This window comes from Coenobita brevimanus, chromosome 101, assembly GCF_032717465.1.
Source record: "Coenobita brevimanus isolate Jiangsu-jjx chromosome 101, ASM3271746v2, whole genome shotgun sequence".
Taxonomy (NCBI): Eukaryota; Metazoa; Arthropoda; class Malacostraca; order Decapoda; family Coenobitidae; genus Coenobita; species Coenobita brevimanus.
The window spans coordinates 4,724,823-4,752,113 of NC_137054.1; the positions used below are offsets into that span (position 1 = coordinate 4,724,823).

General features: G+C 41.9%; 1 protein-coding gene across 1 annotated transcript in view; it reads right to left on the reverse strand.

Annotated features, from left to right (window-relative positions):
* Positions 1-27,291, reverse strand: part of LOC145414895 (uncharacterized) — a 60,241-nt gene that overhangs the window by 18,085 nt on the left and 14,865 nt on the right. The window contains exons 3-17 of the mRNA XM_080284311.1: positions 20,366-20,468; positions 18,596-18,716; positions 17,722-18,035; positions 16,787-16,966; positions 15,547-15,636; positions 14,658-14,774; positions 13,563-13,708; positions 13,005-13,086; positions 12,151-12,251; positions 9,000-9,154; positions 7,535-7,701; positions 3,523-3,688; positions 2,356-2,546; positions 1,452-1,509; positions 1-68 (exon numbers count right to left, since the gene is read on the reverse strand). The exon at positions 1-68 is cut by the window's left edge and continues 146 nt beyond it. Of these exons, the coding sequence (XP_080140437.1) occupies positions 1-68; positions 1,452-1,509; positions 2,356-2,546; positions 3,523-3,688; positions 7,535-7,701; positions 9,000-9,154; positions 12,151-12,251; positions 13,005-13,086; positions 13,563-13,708; positions 14,658-14,774; positions 15,547-15,636; positions 16,787-16,966; positions 17,722-18,035; positions 18,596-18,716; positions 20,366-20,468 (2,059 nt within the window). The remainder of the gene's footprint in view (positions 69-1,451; positions 1,510-2,355; positions 2,547-3,522; positions 3,689-7,534; positions 7,702-8,999; positions 9,155-12,150; positions 12,252-13,004; positions 13,087-13,562; positions 13,709-14,657; positions 14,775-15,546; positions 15,637-16,786; positions 16,967-17,721; positions 18,036-18,595; positions 18,717-20,365; positions 20,469-27,291) is intronic.

Here is a 27,291-nt window from a genome sequence, read left to right on the forward strand (position 1 = left end):
GCACACCTCCCCTCCTTGCGTGATGTTGGCCGGCCCGGAGTAGCTCTGGCCTCGTCCCTCTATGCACCCTGAGGGAGATTTGACACATGGTTTTAGGACAGGACAGGAGAGAGAGAGAGAGAGAGAGAGAGAGAGAGAGAGAGAGAGTGTGTGTGTGTGTGTGTGTGTGTGTGTGTGTGTGTGTGTGTGTGTGTGTGTGTGTGTGTGTGTGTGTGTGTGTGTGTGTGTGTGTGTGTGTGTGTGTGTGTGTGTGTGTGTGTGTGTGTGTGTGTGTGTGTGTGTGTGTGTGTGTGTGTGTGTGTGTGTGTGTGTGTGTGTGTGTGTTTAAGAGTGGAGGGAGGGGGAGGGGTGTTCTTGAGAGAGACATGCCGTATCCTGCTGTGTGATTTTGGTAGGCTCGGAGTAGCTCTCGCCTCACCCCTCTTGACGGTACGAAGTGTGTATGTTTCATTTTTAGTTATGTTTGTGTAATGACACCCACAACGAAGAAGGCAACACGAATTTTCCCAAGTAATTTCTTGCACTCACATCTTCAGGGGAAGCTGAATGAGTGTGACGGAGTACTAATACCCCCATACTTACACCACCAAATATATATACACTAAGGAGGGCTGGCAAGCCCCCTAGGGACCTCCCTATATCTCTGAGGACACTATGATCAGTAAAGTATTAAATATATTTTCTTCCTAGCACGTAACAAAGCAGGTATAAATCTATTATGGTACCTGAAAAAAGTATGCATTGTGATGTACTTTGTTGATACCTTATACTGTATATAATATATATATATATATATATATATATATATATATATATATATATACATTCAGGCGGATATATATAAAAGCCTGTCTAGATCCTTTTGCTTTCGCTTCCTTTAAACAGTTGGGGCAAACAATACCATTCCGTTCTTTGGTTGATCAACTATGTAACTTATAAAATACTGTGACACGTTGGTTGAATTGGAATTATTGCATTACTGGGTTAAATAAGTTATTGTTCACCGTCTCGCTGTTTATCGTTACTGAATGTATCAGCGATTATTTCCACATCTGTGCAAGAATGAATATTCCATCCGCAAGGTAATGTCGATTATTTTACTAAGACATCATCAGGGTTGGACAGGTTCGAGACAAGTGTAAAAGAACTGCTGATTTCATTCTCCACCAGGAGGTAACAGTTCCGCTATAGTCTCCAAACAGTTTCATACCTAACACAAGTAATGGGTTAGAATCTCGATTGATTAGTGTGGAACTCCAAAAGCGTACATGCGTTACTGAGACTGTGCAGCAGCGATCGGTAATTCCCTTACACTTTTGGGGTCCTAAACTCATGAGGACACATCTCTAGTCAAGGTTTTTGAAAGTTTTCATTAGGTGTGGCAGGGTTTGTAGGTGGTGTAAAGAAGCTATTGGTCGGAACTGTACTGTACAGGTAGGAGAAAGCCTTACCAACGTCCATCTTGTCGCGCTCACACACGTAATGCAACTTCTGTGAGCAGTCCACTAGCTGGGGAAAGAAGTGGGAGGTGAGTCAGTGAAGGTGAGTAAATGAAAGTCAGTAAATATGTTGCTGGGGAAAAAGAGATAAGGTTAGTGAGGGTATATGAAGGCCTTTTAGGGCTGGTGGAGGAAGCTAGAAACTGATGGTGAGCGAGGAAGTGATTACTATAGGTTGAAAGTAATGCAACTGAATGAATAAGGTATGCGAACTCAAAGACAAGAGATAAAAATGTAAGTAACTGATTATATTATCATGAGCATGTAACTATTATGGCTCTTTATCTAACTGTCACATATCAACTTAGACTAGTGACTTTTAGACAATACTATAAGCATGTTAGCTCACGCATGCACACATAACAACTTAACGGATGCACACGCAAGTAAGCTCACAAAATCATATATGTGCAACAAGAGTCAATTCTCCGAGGGAACACTAGTACTCTTGCATGCGCACACGGGCTCAAACATGCGCACACAGGCATGAGTGCGCGCGCACGCACGCACACACACACACACACACACACACACACACACACACACACACACACACACACACACACACACACGGCTATTTAACCATCTGCCCGTCCCGCACCTGCCATAAGAAGTAATCACCTGACCTGGGATCACCCTCCGGCTCTTCTCTAGGGTGGGACTGGCAGTGTATCTCAGCACCACAAACAAGCTCTCTGTCTCACCGTCACTTTTACGCCCACTTTGACACCCACTCACAGCCACACTTACCACATTTACACACATCCTATGGCACTGGCTCAGCTCCCTCTACTCCGTCTCTGCTCTCTATCTCCTCAGTTTCTCTGTCTCCGTTTCTGTATACAATTTCTCTCACCTGCCAAAAGAAGTAATCAGCCGGTGCGGATGTCCTCGGATCACTCCCCTGCTCCTCGCTGGGGTCGACCGGGAATATGTCTTTCAGCACCACACACAAGCTCTCAGTCTCACCCACATCGCCGACCCCCTCCGCCCCCTCTACTATCGCAGGCTGCCCCCCACTCGCATCCCGGCTGGTTACATTCCATCCTGAGATTGGAGAATGCAAGACCAACTAGGAGGGTGTATGTAGGTGAAGTGGAGGGAGGGAGAGGGAGGGGAAGACCGAAGATAAGGTGGAGGGATGGAGCTGAGAGGTATACGAGGGAGAGTGGAGTGAGTTGAGGAGAGGAGTCAAATGGTGGGTGACAGAGCGCCTTGGAGGCGTTTTGTCTGTGGCCACCCTTTGAGGGATTAGGGCTTCGGGCTGTAGATAGATAGATGGACTTTCTTCTTTTGTTTATTATCTTCTTTATACTTTCCCAATGTTGACTAGTGAGAATAACAGCAGCGGGTACCACTGTGTCATGTGCAGAAATGAATTATACTCTGTTCACTTAAGCTAAAACTGCCCTCTTTCCTTGTTGAATACTGAGATTAACACTAGAATATGTCATGGAGAAGTGGTATGAAAAGGATGCACTGTATTGTACTGTTAGCACAGCATTCTGACACTGATTTACAGGCAACAAGCTGCAACGGGACAAAAATCTCCTCCTCCTCCTCCTCCTCTAACCGACGAGCATATGGGCACTGGCTGAAACGCCTAACTATTCACCTCCGCCTGCCACCACCGCCTTACAGCAGACCATTGGAGTTTGCAGATCTCCCCCGGTTTCCACCGCCCTCTGTCACTCGTATCCATACCAGTGAATAAAAGTTATCAAGTCTGCCTCCAGGGATACCAGGACAGTGAGAGGTAGTGAAGCCTAGATTCATGTTGTGCCAAAAGAAGCCAGCAACCAAGATACATCGCTCCCGAGAATTTCAAGTCGCTATCTCGAGCGGCCTTGGAATGCCAGCCTTCTAGTTCTCCCCCCCAATAAAAAATTCTCCCAAAATATTCTCAAATATTCTCCCCGACTACGACAAGTTACCGTTAAATTTACAATCCAGGGACGGAGGAGGAGAAGGAGGAGGTTGGAAAGTGTGCAGGTAAAGGGTGAGAACTGAATGGGATACTTACCTGGCCACCAATTACTGAAAGGCAGGGTGGTGGATGGGCGCAATGTGGTGTTCTGCCACATCCATATGGTCTCACCGAACACCGAGGCCCTAACACCCCCTGTGTGGAACCCCACCGTCTCACCCGCAATGGAACCCAGCAGTTCGGATACGAAGTCGTTTTCCTCCTGACGGCGAGGGCAGAGAGGGAGAGATGAAGTGTTATTAACTGCACACCTCTCCACACTAAATAATGCTGTGTATGTGTGGGGGTGGAGGTAGCCAGAGTAAAGTGAAAAATGACGTCAGAGTGTAAGGAGAACGTGTGAACTAGGCCAACTGGTGACTATTTTATTAAATAAATTGGGCTATACTTATGATTTTCAAGCCTGAAGTCGGGAACGACATTGGAAAATTTGTACTTTAATAGGGAACAATAAATGTTTTTCCCCTACTATTGAGGATTTAAAACAAGGACGTATTTAGTTCAACTTAGTTGTTGTTTCAGTATGTCTGGCTGATGGGGGACAACCACCATCCACTCACCTGACGCAGTGCTAAATTTACGTCGCTTCTGTACTCAGTAACCAGCCAAATGGTTTCTTGTAACCCAGGAAACGATTTACTACGTTGGGTGATATCCTTATAACTAAATGGGCGGCCTGTTGGGCTAATAGATTAAAGCCCTCCAAACGGATGTGGCCTACAAGGGATTACATAAGGGAAATAGTTGGGGTTTATTGTCACACATCTCCACTCAGAGACCAGTGACTGGTCACTCTCGTCTTAAATGTATGAACTAACTATCTTAGTCCCGTGCCCCTACTCTCGTTTAGGGGAAAAAAGAAAAGAAAAAAAGGAGGGACTGGACGATAGCCAAATAGGCAGATACACTTTAACCACTTCCACACTATGGCGTCTTTTGTTATGTCATTCTTGTTGCCGTCAGATTATTTTATTCAGGTCAGAGGAGACGTCTTGTAGTGAAAGGGTTGGGAGCATCCTTCACTAGCCCTTTATATTATGTATTTGTTACCGCCGCATGATTCTATTCAGCTTAGGGTCAATCTATCATGGTGGTGTCATTATTCTTTCCCCTTTTCTTTAATATAATTAACATCGATACCGCCTGCATAAATAACCTACGATATACTATGAATGTGTCATACGCATAAAACATTGGGAAAAAATGAAAATATGTGTGACACGTCATTGTACTTCCATGGGTTAATGAAGATAGTTTCCAGGTTTTTCACTGTAACGAATGTCTCATAAGCTACTGTAAGTGAAATTATTTGGTAACAGGAAAAATCAAATATAAAAGGCACCACCATTTATTACGAGTGAGCGAGGGCAGCGAGCGAAGCGAGCAAGCAAAACAAAACGATGTTAAATTTCAGCTGAGAAATGAGCGGCCCGAAACGACCCGGCCAGATTGCGATGGTTTTCAGAGGCTAATAACATTTCTACTATGTGAGATAGAGAAGAGAATCTTTCAGCCCATAGTAGATACATTTAATATATTATGTTTTTAGCTATATATTACTCAAGTGACCAGAGAAACCCCTTAGAGTCCCACCTTTCCAAGGGAATGTACCGAGGGCTTCAATTGACTTGCTCCAGTATGAAATCGATTTAAAGCACTATGAAAGTGACACATGCGAAGTGAGTTGTTTTTCATTTTCATATGTTGATTGGACGCGCGCGTACGTGCGTGTGTGTGTGTGTGTGTGTGTGTGTGAGAGAGAGAGAGAGAGAGAGAGAGAGAGAGAGAGAGAGAGAGAGAGAGAGAGAGAGAGAGAGAAAGGCGACAATGTAAATATTTTAGCTCAATTATTCCTCTGTTACTGTTCAACTATCTCACCAGAAATGTCGAAAGTTTACACAAAGATTAAATTATGATGATAGGAGTATGTACTGTAAAAACGCTCGCTCGCTCGTCACGCGCGCACAAAGGCACCACTGTTTATTACATGATAACATCTTCAGCACGATGTAGTTTTGTGTTATGTTTATTGCATCCCAACGAATCTATTCAACACAAAACACCTACCGTATGTATGAGAGATTAATAAAGGATATATCTAACTCTTTTAGCGTCACAAGTATATCCAAAACTGAACAAAACCGTAAAGATATAGTGAGTGTGGCATAAAAATGATGCCCTTGGGTTGGGGTGAGTGAGTCGAAGATTACGTGTTCCCAAGAATTGCTGGGAGAGTTAACATGAGTCCAGGGGAAGCACCTTGAAGAGAGGGGAATGTGAGTGGGTCTGGCCCAGACAGTAGGAAAATTCACGGAGTTCGAAGACCAAGGACGAAAATAAACGTTCATGAGATGCAGGTGGAGACAGCATAACTCAAGCTGACAACAGGGCAATGACGTAAATTTCTAGAGAGTTTTTCACGGACATAGAGGAAACAGAATGAAGTAAAGCTAAAAGTGTAATAATATTGAAAACACAGTCCTAGAAATATAATTATTAAAAAGGTAAAAAAAATATATATATATGGAGAAAAATATGCGAGTCAAGTTTGAACAATGTCATTTCTGAGCTTAACAAGTAAAATCATTTGGCGTTAGTCAGTTGGGCAAGCTGTTCTCCAAGGTTTAAGGGTTAAAAAGTCTCCAAGGAGTGTAAGAGAGGAACGTGAAAAACACTGAGTCCAAGAAAATAACGAGAGTGGAAGGAGGATAGGAATGAAATAAGAGAATAAGGAGATTTGAGAGTGACGTGGATGTAGCATGACGACCACGGGGATAGAGTAATAGTGAGAACAAGAGAGAGGAGAACAAGACAGGAACTTAAAAAAAAAAAAAAGACCAAGAAACAGAGCTTAGAAGTAGAAGAACAATGGAAGATGGAGAGAAACGAAATAAGAGAGCACAGAGGCTGGGAGTTACGTGGCAACACTTTGAAGGCCACTAGGTCGAAACACCAGCAGTGGCCTTAACAGCGATCGGTAGGCTACATCCGGCAACTGTTCAGGGATGACTGTCAAATCATAATTAACTCTTCTCTTCTAGCTTGATTCTTGTTACCACCAGGTTCTTTTATATAGTTTACGAGAGACTTCGAATTAGAGGAGTTACGGGCAGCATTCTTTGTCACTTTTTCTATTAGGGAGTGCGCTGTGCTGAATAAAATCACTTGGCACCTGCAAAAATAAACAACAAAAAAGCACTCTGAGTTCACAAAGCAAGTAGATCAGGATACCCGACGCTCACGGTTAAAAGTACAACTTATCTATTCTGTAGTCTTTCATCACAGTAAAATACCTTGTTAGTTCTTGGATAGATAGATAGATAGATAAGAGAGAGAGAGAGAGAGTGTGTGTGTGTGTGTGTGTGTGTGTGTGTGTGTGTGTGTGTGTGTGTGTGTGTGTGTGTGCGCAAGACGAGGCGATACAATTTTCGCCGGTGTGTGCGCGTGTGTGTGTTCCCAACTTACCTCATAATGCTGTGGACAAATTCTCACCAAACCTTGAAGAAACGGCAGCTATGTGGACGTGCATAAGCCTATTACTTCTGGCGATGATTTGATCAAAGAAGACCGATCCTGACCGCCATATATAATTTTCAATATGGATTGGTTTTAGCGAAACGAGGTGACTGAACTCCGTAGTTTTTTTTTTTTTTTTTAATTTTCCACAATTTTGGTTTGTAGGAAACTTGTACTTTACTAACAACATATTTTGGCGGGCGGTTAGCATTCGGCTCCCGAAAGCTTTTGTTTCATTGGATCTGCTTTTGTTTCAGTTGAACATGATTTGAACATGGCTTCAAATAAACATGACTGGACACCCGATGGTCTAATGGGTTAAGACATTCCAGACGGATGTAGCTTATAGACTTAAGCCTATATCCGTGGAGTGGCTGGGATTTAATTTTCACGTAATGCTACTCAGGGTAAAGCGACTGATCACTCGCTTTAAATGTCTGGACTGAGTAGCTTAACCCTGGACCACTGCACTCCTGATGGAACAATAAATGATGATGATGATGATGAATGTGAACACGGGAGAGAGGCCCACCTGGGAGGTAACTGACAGGAGCCTGGCGCCCTCAGCACGACACAGCTCCCTGGCCTCAGCGTGGGTGACCATGGCAGTGGGGGAGGTGTAGGGGCGGTAGCACTTCTCACCCCACCTCACCCACCCAACGCCGCACTCAGACACCCAGTTCCGCACGCACCGCACTCCTGTAAGGGGGCGGAGTGCGTTAAGTAGTGGATCTGTATGTTTTCTGGATTTGTGAAAGGTTACGATTAACGGCCATGAATTTTAAAGATATGAGTAACCTTAATATCTACCTCGTCTAACTGTGGGAAATGCTGGAGCGGTTGCAAGATGATGATGATGATGATGATGATGAATGAATGAAAGAATGGATGAATTCACTGTAGCACTGTAATGGTAGTTCTGTTGAATGATCAGCGACTGGAGATGTGTGCTGCATGTGGTGCTTCTGCTTTAGAGATTTTCATTATTCTGTTTCTGGATCGTTCCTACCCTTCTGATCATATAATAATGGAAAAGATGCGATGATGATGATGATGATGATGATGATGATGATGATGAGACTAATCAGTTAAAACATGTTCGCTAAAATGCACATAACGGTGGTCAGGTTGGGAGCAATGAGTCTGTACTGTACAGGGATATACAGTAGGTGTTTGGTTAGGTCAGTGGTTCCCAGCCTGAGGTAATGGTACCTCCAGAGAGTAAATACAGTTCTGGCTGGGAAGTACGCACACCTCTCCCTTCAGATATTTCGATTATTTTTGTTTAGAATCCTTTATTACTGTTCGGTTTCTTTAATCAATCTTAGACAAAAATATTTTCAAAAGTTAGCCATACCCAGGGTTTATAGTAATCATAAAAAGTACTGTTCCCGACTCAGGTAACTCATTTAAAAACTTGAATGACTGTAGTCTCATGTTCCGTTCTCAGTCACGGGTTATGAACCTGACTGGCAGCCCTCGTGGACCTTATACGACACTCTGACTTCATTTTGGAAAGGCAGTCCCGGTAAATACTCCAGTAAAATGAAGCTGGTTCCCTGTACGATGAAAGCGGGAGAAATGATGCACGACATCGTACGTAACACCATACTTACTGTAGATGTGTTACTAATGTCATTAAACACCAAAGCATTTTTGTTAATGCTGATCTCTTGCTCTCACTTTTCGATGCGTTTTAGTTAAGATTTTAATTGCTACAGTTATAAGGTTACAGATTTTGACTAGGCGTTTAATCCTTGAAAACCACTGGAACTTGAGGTACCGTACACTACTGTATATTATAATGCACACACACACACACACACACACACACACACACACTGTAAATGGATACTAGACGCGCGCGCGCGTGCGTGCATCCGTGTGTGTGTGTGTGTGTGTGTGTGTGTGTGTGTGTGTGTGTGTGTGTGTGTGTGTGTGTGTGTGTGATGTAAGCATATCGCTGACAGTGCACCACCAAACACAGTGCCACGTACCAACCACAGTTGCCTCCACGTCCCGCTGAGTGCCAAGCAGCAGGCGGCACTGCGACAGGCGGCTTTCGTTCCCTTGGCACTCCACCCGCCTCACGCCCGACACCCGCCCGCCAACCAGCCCAAACACTCGCCCCTGGGTCTCAACTTCAGCACCCCTATGGTAGAGATAGTTGGAAAAGTGAAAATTTGTTAACTATATCACTACGGAGACCTATTTATGTTGCTTAATACTGCCGCAAACAGATGTTTTATTCAGTTTAGAGGAGCTCTCTAGAAGAGTAAATGAAGATTATATCTAACAAACTTGAAGTTAGAAAAGTCTGTGCTAAGGTAAATAAAGTCTTGAAAAAACAAAAAATAAGTTAAAGATACGTCAATAGATTACAGAGATTAACCATAAAGAATAAGGTGAGCTATAAATTGATGCCTACCGATTTCACGGGGGCCATTGAGGCAGCCATTCGGTTTTTGTCAAGCCCCTGTTTTCCCACACACTACTACACTCAGCAACAGAATTTACAATCCACGGGTGCTTATTTCTAAAGTCTACTAGCTGTGCGTTGTAAAGAATACTCTCCGTCGCTGTTACTTGGGCAAGTTCAGCGCTTCATAACGGGTGCGACGAATTACCGAATCGGCACATTTAACTGGAAAATATTAAATTTTTATCACCATATACGTTCATACACAGCTAACTATCTGAAATCCGCGGTAAAAAAAAAATATGTGCTTAATAAAAAATTCCGGATTCAGAGCAAAAATGCCCTTCAGTTAGCAAAGTGTTTCGCCGTCATCTCGCCAACCATCCTTGACTGTCCTGACAGACTGCTGTTTTGCATAAATATTGATTTAAAATGCGAATACTTTGATTTGCACTTCAATATTTATGCAAAATGTAAGTCTGTCAAGGCGTGTTGCCTATCTAAAGGGGAAACTCGCTAACTTCTGTCAGTTTCCGCTCTGAATCCTCATTTTTCTTATCAATTGTTAATTTTTTTTCTTTTTACCGGATTTCAGATAATCAGGTGTGTATAAACCTATGTGACAGTAAAAATGAAATTTTTGAAAGTCTCAATTCTGTGCCCGTTCGATATATGGCCGCCGATTCGGTAATTCGTCGCACCGCTTCTTAATCTCCTGAACGCGGGGATATATTTTCATTTTATTCTAACCACCCAACACATTTTTAATCGATTTCGGACAGACCTCTCGTAATAAAGGCGTAAAATGGAGGTTACCTAACTCCTCCAATTCCAAGTCTCTCAAAAACTAAATAAAATTCGTCTGGAATAATTTTAAATTACATCCTCTGATGAAAGGGGTTAAGCAAAAATAAAGTTTATTGTTTTATTGCTTTTACAGTAAATGTAAGAATCAGTGACGGGAGGAGCTCAGCAACCTATGTGAAATTTTGAATGATATATAACGTAGGTAACCTTTTGGCTTCTTAAAAAAAATAACAGGTTCTGACAAGTGCTGCTATGATGTGCTTCTGTACTGCTCTAGTGCTACTTCTCTCTCCTGTATGTACTGTAATACATCTTATAAATTCCTTTACATTTTATGGCATATGCTACAGTATATCTACTGTTTGCTAAAGATTGTGTAGCTACACCCACGAATGTATAACCAGTGACTGTATAAGACTGTTTTTGCTGAAGAAGGTGTGTGGCAAGACCCACCACCTTCTTTTGTTGTATAAGTACTCTGTAGGCCTATAGCTATATAACAATAAATATTTCAATCAATCCACCCACTACACCAATACTCCAGTTCACCACTGTAACACCAGTTTTCTATCATGACCTATGCAATCCGTTTTCTTATTAAATTCTGCGACCAAAATGTCCCTGCAACATTTCTGCCTTAGATGCCCCCTGCCACTTCCTATATCCCTCTGTTTGATCCCCAGTGACAATGTTTTGAGAGAGAGAGAGAGAGAGAGAGAGAGAGAGAGAGAGAGAGAGAGAGAGAGAGAGAGAGATCTGAACCCTAAGTGATTTGTTCCGCACACTGCACCTCAATATCCTCTTTATGTCCACACTGGAACGTTATTAATAACTCGCTAGATAGTGTTAAGGTGTAATATGCAAAATAAATCACTAAAAAAAAAAAAATGGTGCTGCTAAGCCATCTATGCGACCTGGAAAACAGCTTAAAGCTTATAGGTAGGTTGCCGGAGTGAAGGTTGTTGGAGTAGGTCATGATCACCCAGGCGGCGAAAAAATTTATTATAATTAATTAAATTACTAATCTGTTCTGCCTCAGTTCCCGACAATGACTGTCGATTCTCTGCCATTATGATTAGATGCATTAATCAATCATCTCTCCCAAAGTACCTTACACATACTTGGTACCAGGTTGATCGTTAATGAAATGTCAGTGAGTTCTTTTCAGTAAATTATAATTAGTAGTAAGTGATTCTCCACGCACTCATGTAACTAACAAAAATCTAAATCAGGTATTACAAGAAATTAATACAGGATGTTATCGCCAAGTAATGTGACGAATTAAACTGTTTCATGTATTCAGGACTTCATCCAAGTGGAATCAAATGCCGAGAGGAAGATTGACAACTCTAAGCTAATGACCCATGTCTTCGATTGGCTGTCATGTCTGAGTTGCCTTAACAGGTTTATTCACACGAGTTTGAAGAAAGCTGGGGAGGCGTGGTTAATTGTAAATTCTTGTTTGGGTGAACTTTCCTCCACTCAAATCACCATAAGTGCCCTGCGACCCCCCCCCCCTACCTGATATATCCGATGCTCCTACACACCACTCCAGCCCTCTCCCTGATCTAGACCCCTCCTACACCCCTTACACCCTCATTACATCTCCCAGTCTGGTATATTCTACCAAAGTTTGCGCCCTCTTTGTCCCTAGAATGTTTATTTTACTCACTTTCCCCCTTCCTCTACCTACCGTCTTTCTCTCCCTTCCTCCTTATCTCCAAGGCTAGTCCTCTTACTTTTCTCTTTGCATCTTCCTTTTCTCACTCACCCATACTTCCTTTTCACCCATGCATCCTCCACTTTTCCTTTCTCTCACTTCTGCCTTCCTGCTGTCTTCCTCCCCTCCTCCCCCCCTCTCTCTCTCTCTCTCTCTCTCTCTCTCTCTCTCTCTCTCTCTAACCACGCCCCTATAACCTCACCTGGTATATCCAAGGCTCCTACACACCACCGACGCCTCCCCTTTGGTCCAGCCCCCAGGGTCGTCTGCCACAGGGCGCCACACACCTGCCCCGCCGCTCACCTGGATAATATGATTGTAATTAGTAGTCACGTCATCATTATTATCCACACTTACCTGGGTCTTCACACATACACCACCATTAGCATCGACAACTTCATCATTGTCCACACCCTTATTTTCCTGCAAAAACTTTAAGCATGACATATAAACATGTTTCACGGTATGGATTCTCTCTCTCTCTCTCTCTCTCTCTCTCTCTGTCTTTCAAGAAGCGATTTGTTTCCCTATAAAGTTCCACTGCGTAAATCAATATAACAAAATCAACAAACTATTATTAAATTCCTGCGAACTCACGGTACGCCTGACAAAAAACTTATCGGTACAAAGCACATGTGGTTTGGGGGTAAATAGTGTTGTGTGTCTTGTGTTCGTGTGCTTGTGTTCATAAACGCTTCTGTATTTACTTGCTTTCCCTACCCTCTCTTTCCTATACCCCCCCATCCTATCCCTGCCCCACCCTGCCTGTCCCCCTATTGGTCTACCTTGCCTACCCTTCCTATCCCCTCCCACCATACCCGTACCTCACCCTACCTATCCCCTCCCATCCTAGCCATGACTCACTCTACCTATCCTCTCCCATCTCATCCCTGACAACCTACCTCTCCCATACCATCCTGCCACTACCACACCCTACCCCTGCCTCATCAAACCTACTTTCCCTTCCCATTCTACCCCTGCCTCACGCTACCATTCCCCTCCCTGTATACCCTTGCCTGCACTTCCAGTTCCGTTCCTTGTCTACCCCTGCCTCACCTCGACGTATCCAGCCCATGGCACTTCACTTCCTCGTAGCCTGACTGTCTGTCCTGAAGGCGGAGGCACTACGTAGGCCACCCTCTCCACACCTGGGGTGGGGATGGAGGATGCGTTATTGGTAGTTCTCACTCACTCACTCACTCACTCACTCACTCTCTCTCTCTCTCTCTCTCTCTCTCACACACACACACACACACACACACACACACACACACACACCAATATTTCACATTCTTGAAATAATTAACGTATTCACTCGAAAATGGTTGAGAACTTAGCTAAAGTGATTCGTACGGTAACGGTAAACCAGAAAGTGTAGGGGGAAAGCTATCATGGCCATAAGTTAATAGAAGATCTTTTCCTTTTAATTTCAACAAAAGAACATGAAAAATATAAAATGTGACTAGTCGAAGATCTCACTTAGCTGAAAGATGATATAGCCAGATCTGTTTTGTTAATTGTACACATGGGAAGGTAAGAGGTTTAATATTTATGACTGTCCATGCATACAAAATTCTCTCTCTCTCTCTCTCTCAACACAACTCCATCTCCCACTCACTGCTGGAGGGCGCCCTGGATGACGGGCAGACGGTGGCGTGGGGGAAATCACAGCTGCCCTTAGCTGAGTTGAAGAGTGTCCCAGGGGCGCACCGCTGCAGGCTGGGTCGACCTCGCCAGCAGTTGATAAATTTGCTGCAGTCCTTGGGGGGTGGGAAAGGGAGAAGAATGAATAAAAGCACTTCACACATACACTTCAATTTTTACGCTAGAGTTATTTTATGAACTTCATTTTACATTTTTTTTTTTTTTAATGCGAGGAAGAAGGAACCAAATGCCACGAGCCCGCAATAACAGTTCCCTCCAAGAGAAAAACAAAATAAACAAAATACGTTACTTTACACTGTTTTATATCCTACAGGTACTTTACACACTTCACTTTATGCTCCTGATTTGATACACTTAATTATATACACTGCAAGTACTTTACACACTATGCTTTATACTCCTTACTTCATACGGTATACTTCATTTCACACTCTGCAAGCACTCACCACTCTTCTCTATGCTCCTCATTTTATATGCTCCATACTATGCACCTCCTTACGCACTTCTTTTCAAACGCTTCACTCATAAACCTCATTTTAGACATAATACACCTCACCTACGCACTTCGTTAAATATACTACCTTATACGCCTTTACTTAATTACTTTATGCTCATGTATACACTTCATTTCATACCCTATGCACTTCATTTATTCCTTATTGCAATTCGAGAGGAAAAGAAGAAAAAGTGGAGTAATGGGAAGATGTGATAAATATAAGAGATTCGAGTATAGGACGAAGTTAGGAAAATGCAACTATTAATCTGTCCGTTTGTGATTATTCGTGCATATCTTTTTGTGAACTGTTGGTGAATTTGCCGTAGTCGTGGAGGCAGGGGGAATAATCCATTTTACACCATAGCGAACTCTATCTAACCTGACGAAGATTGCTATCCCCTTTCAGCTCAGTTGATGGTCAGGTGTAGTTAGACTGGAAGGCCCGTTTCACTAGTTACCTGTCTGTAACTTGTGTGTGTTTAATTTCTCTTTCTTTCTCATCCTTTTTCATTCCGTTCTCTCTCTCTCTCTCTCTCTCTCTCTCTCACCTTCAGATAGGGGAACAATCCATTAGGTCTGACGCACATGACAGACACGTCCTTCACCCCCAGCTTCCGTAGGAATCTGTTGCCCTTGTCCTTGGTCCGCCTGTACGTCCAATCCACCTGAGGGAGGGAGTGGGAGGTGAACTGCAGGGACGGATCCAGCATTTGTTGACACTTTCAGTTCTAATATTTTCTTTTATTATTGCTCTCACCAGACGATTTTATTCAGTGTAGGAGAGGCTTTTCGAACTAGAAGAGTTAATTATAGTTTCCATTATTCCTTTCACTATGTAATGTCTCTCCTGAGTTGAATGTAGCTGTCTGGTACCAGTAGGAATAAATCAAAAAAACAAAACCAAACTCCAGACTGAAGGAAATAGAGGGTGGAGGGGATGTGCAAAGCAATCCATCGACGACCATTGTGCATTTAACATTTATATCAATAAAGATTATTTAAAAGCTCTACCACACTTTATTTTGTACCACAAACAATAAAGGTTCATAACTGGTGAGATTTATGTGATGAAGAATGATGTTTTTCATTTAGCATTACTATTCAATTGCTGCAGGGAGAAAAAATACCACAACTAAAAAAAGGGCAGTTTGGACTCTATCAGTAGCTGTGAAGGAAGGGTGGGGGAGGAGAGAAAAGAGAGAGGAGGGATGACGTGAGAGAAAAGGAACAGGGGAGGAGGGTGGGATGGATGGGTAAGCAGGAGAGGAAGGAGGAAAGGAAGCAAGGGTAAGAAAAGCTGGGGAGAAAAGGAAAATGTGAGAAAAAAGGCTAAAAAGATGACATTCGGCAAGATGCGAGGGAAATGAGAAACGAAGGACGCGGAGAGAGAGAGAGAGAGAGAGAGAGAATTTACCAGACCCGACCCACAGAACTGACCTGGTCCCTGATGGTGTTGACGTTATCCTCGACAAAACTGGTGACCTCCTCGACGATGTCACTTGTTGATGACTTCACCTTGTTCCACGGCTGAGATCACAATTAGAAGAGGCATCAGTTTAACCCCTTTAGCCCCGGGACGTCATTTTCTGCTAATCTTGCTCCTCTCTCACTATTTTTATTCAGCTTTGGAAGAGTCACCTAGGAATGAAAGGGTTGATCTCTCCAATCCGGTGACGTAGTCCAAGCTTATTTTTTCCTGCCTCCAGACGATTTCATTCGGCTAAAGAGATAGTCTTCAGTCTAGTGAGTTAGTTATAGCCTCCATAGACATTTTTTAAAATGCAAGGAAGAAGGAACCAAAGGCCAGGAGCCCGCAAACTGTTCCTTCCAAGAAAAAAAAAATACAAAAGAGAGCCAAATTCAAGATACGTTCATTTCGAGATGCCTTGACACACTGCGTTTGAAAATCTGGAGATCATAGGCAGTATAAAATACAGATAGAGGGAGACTGTTCCAGGGTTGACCTGTTGCATACATGAAGGACTGGGAGTAACGGTTAACCTTTGCATTCGAGAGTTCGAAGGAGAAGGGCTGAGGGTTTGTTGCTAGACTGGTGTTACGCGTCCTCCGTCGTAGTGGAGGGATGCAAACAGACAGTTCAGAGGAGCAGTGACCATTGAAGTAGCGATAGAAAAGAGATAAAGATGCAACAGTGAAACGAAGAGACAGGTTGAAGGGAGCCAGTAGGAGGAGGAGAGTTAATGAGACATAAAGTCTTTGACTCCACTTTGTTGAGAAGAGCTGTATGTGGGGAGCCTCCCCACACAGGAGAGTTGTACTCTACACAGGGGCGAATAAAACCCACGTAAAAAGTCAACAACCTACGTGCAGGGGTAAAAAAGGCACGGAGGCGGTTTAATACACCTAATCTCTTGGAAGCAGATTTAGAAGAAAGGTAATATGATCTTTTCAAGATAAATTCCAAGAAAATGAAACCCCAAGTATGTTTAAAGATGATGCAGAATTGAATTGGAATTTATTTAAAACTGGAGGCTACTCCTGAGGAAAATTTTGTCGGGTTGAAAGATGTAAGAACCGAATTTTTGATGCATTACAAACAACAAGATTACTTTTACCCCAATCAGATTAATTTACTTCTATCTCCCCTCTAACCCCTAAAACTTACTCCTCTAAAAAAGGACGCAATCGAAGACCCTCTCCCACCCCCTCTACCCGCATTCCCTGGCGCCGGTGCAGGGGGTGACGTGGGTGCGGGTGCTGGTTCGGGTTCGGGTGCGGCGCAGGTGACGGCGTGGGGCCAGTCGCAGGTGCCCAGGGAGGGACTGAAGAGGGTCCCAGCTGCGCATGTCTGGAGGTGCGGCCGCCCGAATGAGCAGCTGATAAACTTCGCACAATCCTGGTGGGATATAGAAAGAAATGAAAAAAGACAGTGTGATATTTTAGTTATGTAATGCTTTCATATTGAATTATATTGATAAAAATATTAAATGTAGAAAATAAACAAGCTTAGATAAAGTATTTGTTATCAAAGAGATAAATACTTTTTGTTTCTTTTATTACAGTGAACTCTCAAACTAAGCACCACTCACAAGACGAATGCCTGTGTTTTGTGTGAAGTTTCATGATATATTTTTCCTGTGTTCATGATATTTTTTCCCCCTTATTTTCCCGTATTCTTGGTGGTACAGTAGGCTTCATAGCACCTCTTACTTTGCACATTACACATATCGCCTTAACACAGACATAGTTTGAGTTAGTAGCATAAAAGTCATGAAAGGTAATGTGCAGGATAAATAGTTAAAAAAAAAAAAGAGGTGTAACGAAATCTCCAAGCCCTCTTAAAATACAACCCTTTGCAGCAAAATACAACACTTTGCAGCACGGTGCCAACTACTGGCAGCATTTCATTCGTCTCTTGGAGATGCCTTTGTTGCCGTTGCCCTGGATGAACTCAGAGTCTGAGTATTAAGCGACAAATATAAGGAGACAGATTTGACTGGAATAATCCGGCTACTGACAATCGCCACATCCTATGAGGGGGAAATGCTGACAAACTGACCTATAAAACAGGTAACTTAGATGTAAGAGCAAGTTCATGCCCAAAAAGTGAAAAAATAAATACTGGAGAAAATGATTTTTTTGTACTCCTACCGGTGGGTAGGGGAAGAGCCCATTCTCTTCCGGACAGGTCAGTACGCCAGGGGCTGCATGGGCGTGGGCTGGGCGTGAGGATCCTTGGGCGTTACGTGAGGATCCCTGGGCGTTACGTGAGGATCCTTGTGCGCTGCGAGAGGACCCGTGGGCATTGCTTGCGCCAGCGTTGGATCTGCGTGAAGGCAAGCTTGGGGTGTGTGAGGGCGTGCGTGGATGTGTGTTGTGAGGCCTACCCGTGCCTCTGGCCCTGCCTGGCGCGGTATGAACAGGCCCGGATGGTGAACCGTCCCCTCCCCGACCACGAACGCCTCCTGCAAGAGCATTACAGAATCAGCCATTCATCTATCTAAAAATAGCAAAGTACGTTCTACATTTAGGTAATAAAGTAAATTCCATCCACCCATCATCTAATTCTGTGTTGCCCCATGAGGAGCATAGGAGCCCGGGGTTAGGCAGGTTGGTCCTGGCTTGATGCTTTTAACTGTTGCAGTAGTAGGTTCGTTGGATGCAGCAGGATCACCAACAGCCGGGGATGAAGGGTGGGGGGCTTCAGTGTCTGGCGGGGAATATATACGGCGGCGTACAACAGTCGGGGGCGCAGCACCGGGTGTAGTAGCAGTTTGTGTTATGGTACTGTGGGGGCTGCCACCCCGCTTTACTTTGGCTTTGCGCTTCCCCTTACCCATAACCCTGACCTTGCCGGGTATTAATGTTATTAACACTGCACAACAAGTAGGAAGGATAGCCCAGAATGCCACACTAATGCCTCGGGTAGGGGCACGAAGTGTTAGTTTATAAGTTACCCGTCGATACTATCCATTTTCTGTTACGACATTAATAATCTCGGAAGCACTTTTTGAGGGATACTTACTTGATCTACTCCCAGCGTATACTATGACGGGCGGCCTGCTGGTGGTGGAGGGCGGGTCCAAAGGCTTAAAGTCCACTCTCTCCTTTACTTTTGGCGGTCTTGTGGCCCAAGGGTGAATTACCTGAATAGGGAAGAGAAGGGGAAAATCACTGTAGCTACTTCTGATGAGGCAAGAACCAAATGAAGTGAACTGAGGGCAAGATGCTGAACTGAGGCATACACAAGAGTGTGATGGTTGCTAGAGGAAGAGAAGGAAAACCAAGGACGTGAAGGACAGACAGGATGGTATATTATGTGGAAGGTCAGTGTGTGGAGGAAGATGTAGTCCTTGATGAGTAGGAAAAGTTTCGGGTTCTGTTTACTGAGACCAATACCTCAAAGTACAGTACACAAAATCAGATAGCCAGCCAGACAAACAAATAGATCGATAAACAGATAGACAGACAGATTTAAAAGCAGATACATAGCTAGTGTGACAGAGAAGGAAAGAACGAAAATGTGAGGCTTACTACAAAGCCAGTAACGAGGGGGAGAGGAAAAACTAGGTGGTGAGGATGTGAATTTCAGTTGGAGGAACATGTCTGGGTTTGACCTAACGTACGACTACAGTATTTTGTGGGTGAGGGTCAATCACAAACAAATACAAGTGTGAATGAGAAGAAAAACACCCCAAATACCCCCAGGCTACGTCATGTATCCTAATGGTTTATTTAGGTCCAGGTTCCTAAACCACTTCCAGAGAGAAAAGAAGAATAGGAGGAGTGGAAAGAAGAATGGGAGGAGTGGAAGGAAGAGTGACGGGAATGGAAAGAAGAATGGGGGGAGTGGAAGGAAAAATGGGAGGACGGGCATGAAGAATGGGAGTCGCGTGTGTGCAGCCAACCGTGAGGAAGGGATGGCAGCTTAGATGATGATGATACTGGTAAGGGATCCTGGAGCTAGTGGATTGTTATCAAATGCTGAAGGGCGAAGGGTAGATGGTAGTGGACCAGTATAGTTCATCTCTCTTCACATGACGGGCCTGGGCCATTCCCACAACTTGAATACTAAACTTTGGTTGCATGCAGTTTTATAAAACTTAATTATGAGGTAAAAATAAGTCTCCCTGGTTTCCAATCAAACCGACCCTCCAGTATGACTACATTTCACTATCAACTAAGCTGAAAAGGGTTATGGAACTTCGCCGCAATAAAACAGACACGCTGTACAGTGGACTGGTAGTAAATTATGTAACACTGTATGAGGGCAGGGAAAGGCGTAGCATGCCCTGAAGAATATTATACTGGTGCAGCTACTCACAGCAACAGTTGGAGCTAGAGAAAATCCCCTTTTCCTAGCGATGGAAGTTTTTCTTAACTATTTGCCTACATGATGCTGGATGTGGTCACAGCGAATTAATTTTGAGCACTCCCAAATGATTTTTTAAAAAGAATTATGTGCTGTTTAGTTACAAAAAAAAAAAAGTTCTTGTAATGTGTATTCATTTTTATTTATTTTTTATTTTTTTAGTTTTGAACTTCGCTGGATGAACATAACGCAGACAGATGGACAGAGTAAGACTTTTAACAAAATAGAATGCAAGTCAAGGCCCAGACTCATCCACACTCGCGACCAACTTTCTGTCGCAACTGTGGTATGTTTTCCCAAAGGGGACAAGGAAAACAAAGTGCAGAAAATTATCACATATTCTTCCTGTAAATCAAAATCCGAGTTACGACGGCGAGAGTTGATCGTAAGTATGTTTGAGAATCCGGGCCCAGTGTTACCAACCGAGAGGGCGAGGTGTGAGCATAGTGCCAGCAGCAGCAACGACTGGCCTAGCGGTGTGGTCACGTGCCGCCACATCCCCCACCGTAATGTAGGGTTGGTCCGCCTGCAGGGAGAACACAAACACCCTCACCTGAATGGCATCATCTGCCGTTAGCTGCTATAAAGTATTAGAGTTGTCCTGACTATCTGTGGCTATAGTTTTTACATTAAATGAAAAATTACCGTGGCATACAAATAAAGAGCTAAGTTAGGTAGAACTGGAGATGAGACAGAATCATAACTACTGTATAATATGCTATTCTCTTTAATCTGGCCTAAAACTGTCCATCTCTCCATCTTGAAATGCTGAACAACATATTAACACTTGAGTATGATGACAGTCACGAAGAAGCACTGTGGAAAGCAAGTACAGTCACAGCAGTTATTTCTGCCATTGGCTTACGTGAAATACGCAGCAAAAGAACGAAAAAGTTCAGTCAAGTTAAAAATAAGGAACTAGAAAATGTATGTTTCAAAGTACACAGTTAAAAACTTGCAGGCTTTCTATTTATTAGTGAATGTGTTAATCCCTTCACTAGTAGACTTTTTTTTTTTTTTAATTCTTGGCGTCTACATATATGATTCCATACATTTTCGGAGTAACTTTAAGAACTGGCTGGGTTAAACATTGCCTTCCTAAATCCCTCCACTACCAGAAACTCTCCGAAACTGCATAAAATCGTCTGGAGGTAACATGAATATAAACTAACGTCCTCAGGCTGAATGAACTTATCCACTATATATCCACTACCCTGTGAGATTTTTATGTCTGGGGATGTGTTACAGGTAAGTCATGATGATTACTGGTAAAATAAATACATTTTTTTCTTAAAATATCATCAACGCTATAAGCATATTACTGCCGTTTGTAAAGCTAAGATAATGAAAATTATAATGACATGGAAAATTATAAAAAAAATATTGAGTGGTAAAACAGGTAATACTTAACCCTCCAGTTGCCAAATACTAACTTTGCATTTTTTTTCCGACAAATCTCAGGCAATCTTATTATGCTCCAGAGCAGAGGTTCCCAAGCTTTTCCTGGTCATTCCCTGTTTTCGCCACAAAATCTATGATAATCACCCGCTCTCAACTGCCAGAGGGGGAAATGTTCTCCCTTTGGGAATTATTTTAAATATCTCTGGATTTTAGAGTTATCATTTTTAAAGTGCAACTGCAGGATATGTAGCTATATTATGAAGATTTTTACAAGGTTTCGGGAGTATTTTTGAGATTCTGTGCCTTCATGTTTCATGACATTTATTTGAAGACCAAACTTCTGGCCTTTCTCCCAAAAGGAACAATTTAAAAGCCAAAAGCATATGATCATAAAATGTACCGGTATTAAATTACAAAAATGATATTTTGGGTATTTACGTACTATCTGTTTATTTCTCCCAAGTAAAGTCCAAAATTCCCACGAGAAGGAATTCCCCACCATTCAGGCCCCGCTGCCCTAGAGTAACGTGTGGCACCAATAATGCTAATAAAATTTGGCAAAGGATATTGGATATCTCATTTTATTACAGCTTCAAGGGACGATTTTATGCAGCTCAAGGAAACTCACCGCAACAAAGGGTTAAGTGAACCTGAAGGTGAAAAGAGAATCGGTGTGTGAGAAGAGGATGAAGTGATGAAGTGACAGGATGTGTGACGTGAGGAATGCAGGTTGGGATAAAAACAGTGAATGACAGAGGAGATGCACACGGCAAGAACGGTCTTCCTTTTATATATGAGTTGAAAGAATGATTCGACATTAGAGGAAACTGAAGCAACGTGATGTAAATGCCATTAGGTTGTGGAAGAGTTGAAAATTTCGAAGATTGTTTAAACACCTTACTGAACACACACACACACACACACACACACACACACACACACACACACACACACACACACACACACACACACACACACACACACACACACACACAATTACTTGAAATTAGGAGCAGTAAATGCCTATAGAATCACTCGACTTGGGAGTAAAATAAGGCCAGAATCACGTGAAGCAGATATGTGGAGTAATAAGTAAATAAATAAATAAACAAAATAACGAAGCAGACGACAACAGCAGCAAAACACACACAAAATCAGTAGTATTTATGATCAGCAATGCCTAATAAAAAAATAAAAAAAATCAAAATCAGGAGCACAGCAAAAATACTTCCAGAATCACTTGACGCAAACGTCTGAGGAATAAGGAAATAATTATAACGAAGCAGTTTCCAGTAACAAGAAGCATAAGATCAAAATTAGGTGCAGTAATACTAATAAAATCACTCAGAAGTAGGAGCACAGACAACGCTAGGATCACTTGAGGCAGACGTGTAAAAAAAAAAAAAAATTAAAACAAAATAACGAAATGGGCGCCAAGAGTAGAGAAAAAAGGGGCACTATATCACCTGAAATTAGGAGCAGTAATACCTATAAAATCACTGAATAAGGATCACAGATAACACCAGAATCAATTGAAGGAGACGTGTGAGGAGGTCGAGTAATTTCCCCTGCTTCCCAGACACCCTCAAGAGACACACTACTGTTTACCCTTAGTACAGCGGACGATATACCCCTCCCCCCACACTGGTGATAGTGGGGTACATCCTATCTCACTTGCTCTCTTTCTCTCCTGCTGCCTCATCCTACGTGATTCTCTCTCTCTCTCTCTCTCTCTCTCTCTCTCTCTATATATATATATATATATATATATATATATATATATATATATATATATATATATATATATATATATATATATATACTGCATATAAATATCAATTCGTGTAATTATCTCCTACTTTCACTGGTTATATCCCTGTCTACTGTATGTTACTGCATCCTGTCATATTATACTCATCACATCCTCCTCTTCCGTCGCTTCCTCTCGAAATAAAAATAGTGTTTTTTATGCTTTTATATTATATCCATAGGAGCTGGAGAGGGACGCCTTCATGTAGTGACATTAATATAACCACTTGACTCCACTGCCTGGTCATATAAACTCCCTCAGCTCCCTTCCTGTCCCCCAAAAGGAGGATGGTGGACTGCAGGAGGAGGGCAACTTTAGCCAGCAGTCCACTGGGTTCACATTTCAGATGAACGCAAGGTTACAACAACAACAGCAACATTTACAAGAACAACAAAACCATGACTACTACTGCTATTATTACTACTATTACTACTGTTTCCATTACTACTATTACAACTACTACTAATTATTATCATCTTCTATGAGTGTACGGAATGAGACAGAAAAAAGTTTAAGGTAATATTCTCACTTAATGTATTCAGTAGACAATATATTCTCTAGGTAATGTATTCTTGATGCAACATACACATAAGATAATTTATTCTTTATGTGAAATATTTCCTGGATAAATTATACTCAAGGTAATGTATTCTTTTGGTAATTCGTTCTGTAGATAATATTCCATGAACCAATTTATTCTTTACACAATATATTTACTTAAGTTGTATATATATATATATATATATATATATATTAGCTACTCCTCAGGTAACACTTTCTTTAGGTAATTTATTCTTCATGTAACATTCTCGAGGTTATATACGGTAATTCTTTAGGTAAAAATTCTCAATATCTTGAATCCCGTGACTTTTTTTTTTTTTTTTAATATTCTTTTCATTTCTGGACGATGTGATTCAGCCTGAGATAGGCCCCAGGAGGAAAAGAAGTTAATGAAAGCTTGATGTAACTCTTAAAGGTAGAAATACGGTAAGTTGAATAAAATCGTTTGGAAATAGCCAGCATGAGGAAGTACATCACCAGTCTGAAGGGGATAAACTAATAAGAGACAGCGGTGGTCCAATGTCCCGTGACCTACTTAAAAGACAATTAACCAATACTTTTTTTTTTCTTATGTTTATTTTGTTCTTGCTACCACCAAACATTTTACCCAGCCCTAGTACTGGAGGGATTAAAGTAAAGTGAACTAACCTGCAGTTCACAATAAATAAATAAATAAATAAATATATTTCCCCTAACTTCATAAAGCTTATCTAAAGGTAATAAAAAGAAAGTTTTTTTTTTTATTATTACTGTATTGAAAGGGCTGAATGATAATAACAAATGGCAAATATTGAATTAAAGAAGGAAGGTGCAAGCCTCCGTTGCTCTTGTTATCAGGACACTACTATGGGCAGACAGTGCCTTGCACAATATCAGATCCCCAATATTCATTGTTTTATTCTTTTGACATACTGCTTATTTGTCAGCATTACTACAAAAACTTTTACTGTTCATCCTATGTTCATTTTCTACAAGAGTCAAATCTATAATGGCACATTTGCTTTTTTTTTTATGTGTTGGAATGAATTTCTGTCAATACAGTGTACACTGCTTACTCAGATTATGCTGTTCTACCCGTACAACACCCGTGAAAGAAAAATATCAGAAGCAGAGAGAGGATGTGGGTGAATAATACGTTTCGCCTCCACAGGCTTCCTCCGGAATTAAACACAATGTGGTTAGGTCTGTTTCTGAGAATGTCTACGGAGACAAAACGTGAACAGACCAGGATCTCTTCTCTACGTCTGGCATTTCTACTCCGTGCTATCATAGCCTACCTTTTGTTTTCCGACGCAGTTTGAAATGCCCGGCGGGGGAGTGGTCGGAATTTGACCCTTTATACATTTAAGACTCTTGGAATTAGACTATTCAGGAGGACCCACCTGGTTCCTAATAACACCTCCTCAAATAAGATGTCTTTATGATTATAGCGAAGCTAAATTTTTTGTTATTTAGCACACACAAATGCTGGTAGATGTGATCGATTTTTTTTTTATTATATCATATACCGTAATATTGCGTACTGTGCTTGGAAACTACTTTGTGGAGGATAATAAACTGAGAACCTACAACGAATTCCTTTCCTGATTTTGTAGCAACTTCGACTTAGTGTGTCTGTAACAGTGCAAGCAACGAACTTCACATATTGTTTTGACCACTAATTTTTAAGTAAGAGTTATGATACCACTTCACATTGTGCTGCAACATAGGTACGACAGGAATCAGCAGTAGGTGGTATCCCCAGAGAAGCCACACACGGTATCCACTCCCTGTCATCATAAAACCACAGTATGATGGGAAGAAAAAACCTACATCGTGTACTTCACGCTGAGTAACACTAATATTCATCTCCATATGAATAATGTCTGGTTTCCTGTATCATGTGCATTATCCTGAGCATTATTTCCCTTTATATCTAAATGAATCTCAACATATAGAATTACAAAAATATTTCCAACACGCGACTCTGCATATAAATGGATTTGTGGTTCGTTTTCACTGCGGACATCAGTTCTCGGCAGCGTGCCTCCGGGACCAATATAATGACAATATTGTGACTGCTATATGCAATAAATGATGCTGAAATATGGTTAGATAGAACCATATCTAAGTTTTCAGACTATAAAGTGATTGGAAATGCAGTGCCAACAAACAATGAAAGAGGAACAAGTTAAAAATAAAATTACAGCGGTTCAATAAACTGCAATTGCCCTTAGGTGTTGGAAAATAAACCTGTAACTTGAAAGGATATCAGAAGTTTTAAAAATGAGCTGCATTGTCAAGAATTAACAACGATTAACAACTTCCAAGGTCTTGAGGTAACTGTTTATCAAAATCTTGGAATCTATTAACATTCTATTTGGAGAACAAAGAAATCAGTATTATTATTTTTTAATAGAGTATCGTATGGAATTGGATAAATTAATAGACCATTAAATAAATTCAATTATCGAGCCTATGATTTTATTGCTAAGATTTTGAACTTTCGCTAAATAAGAATATTTGTAAATTACAGAGCAGGAAATGTCCTTCCAATCATCGCACCCTGAAGTATTTATTTTTTCGCCAGCGATTAAAAAAATGTAACTGTCTTGTGTACATTAGCTCAAGGCTGTGTTTTGAAGAATAAACAACTGCGATACTTAAATTCGACAACATCCTTAGTTCCTTCAGGACAGTAATCTCAATATATTTCTTTCTTGCTACCACCAAAGGATATTAAGTGGCTTAGAGGAGATCCCAATATTGATGGATTAATTACGCATTGAGTCATTTCACTTTGGCACTGCTTTTAAAACGTTACGCTGAGGTCGCAGGCTGGTGATTCCGGGAAATTATGATGTAAATTTGTGTGGTAGGGAAGGTGGGGGGAAGGGGAGAGGGAAAAGGGAGAGGGAGAGGGGGAGATGAAGATCGAGAGTGACAAATGAGGGAGAGGGAAGGATGAAAAGGATGAGGTAAAAAGTAAAAAACGAGAGGGAAAGGGGAAAAAATGGGGTGAGAGAGGGAGGGGAGATAAAGAGGTGGGAGAGGGAGAGGAAATAAAGGAGTGGGAAAGGGAGATGGAGAGGGAAAAAAAAGGATGGCAGAGGGAGAGGGAGAGGCAGGGAAGAGGAGAAAGTGCGGGGGAAAAGAAGCTAAAGAAGTAGAGAGATTCGGATGGACATGGACAAGGAAATTTTAGACAGGGAGAGGGAGGGAGGAAGAGAGAGAGAAACAATGAAAGTGGTAAAGAAAAGGAGAGAGAGAGAGAGAGAGATTACTGCAGAATACCAAATTTTGTTGGAACACTTTGAGTTCGCTGAGCATTATTTTGACGACACCAAGATCTTATTGTGCTGAGAAACTTAATATCTAGAAACGGCGGAAAAAGAGAGGTGACGATGATGATGATGATGATGATGATTTTGGTGGTGGTATGGCTGACGATGATGATATTGACGAGGACGACGAGGACAATGACGAGGAAGACGGAGATATAATAAATGATGAATATTACTTTCATGGGAACGTACGAGGAAGAACAGGCCAGTCTTCCCATGGTCAACTACTGTATACTGTTCTGACCCGACCAAGG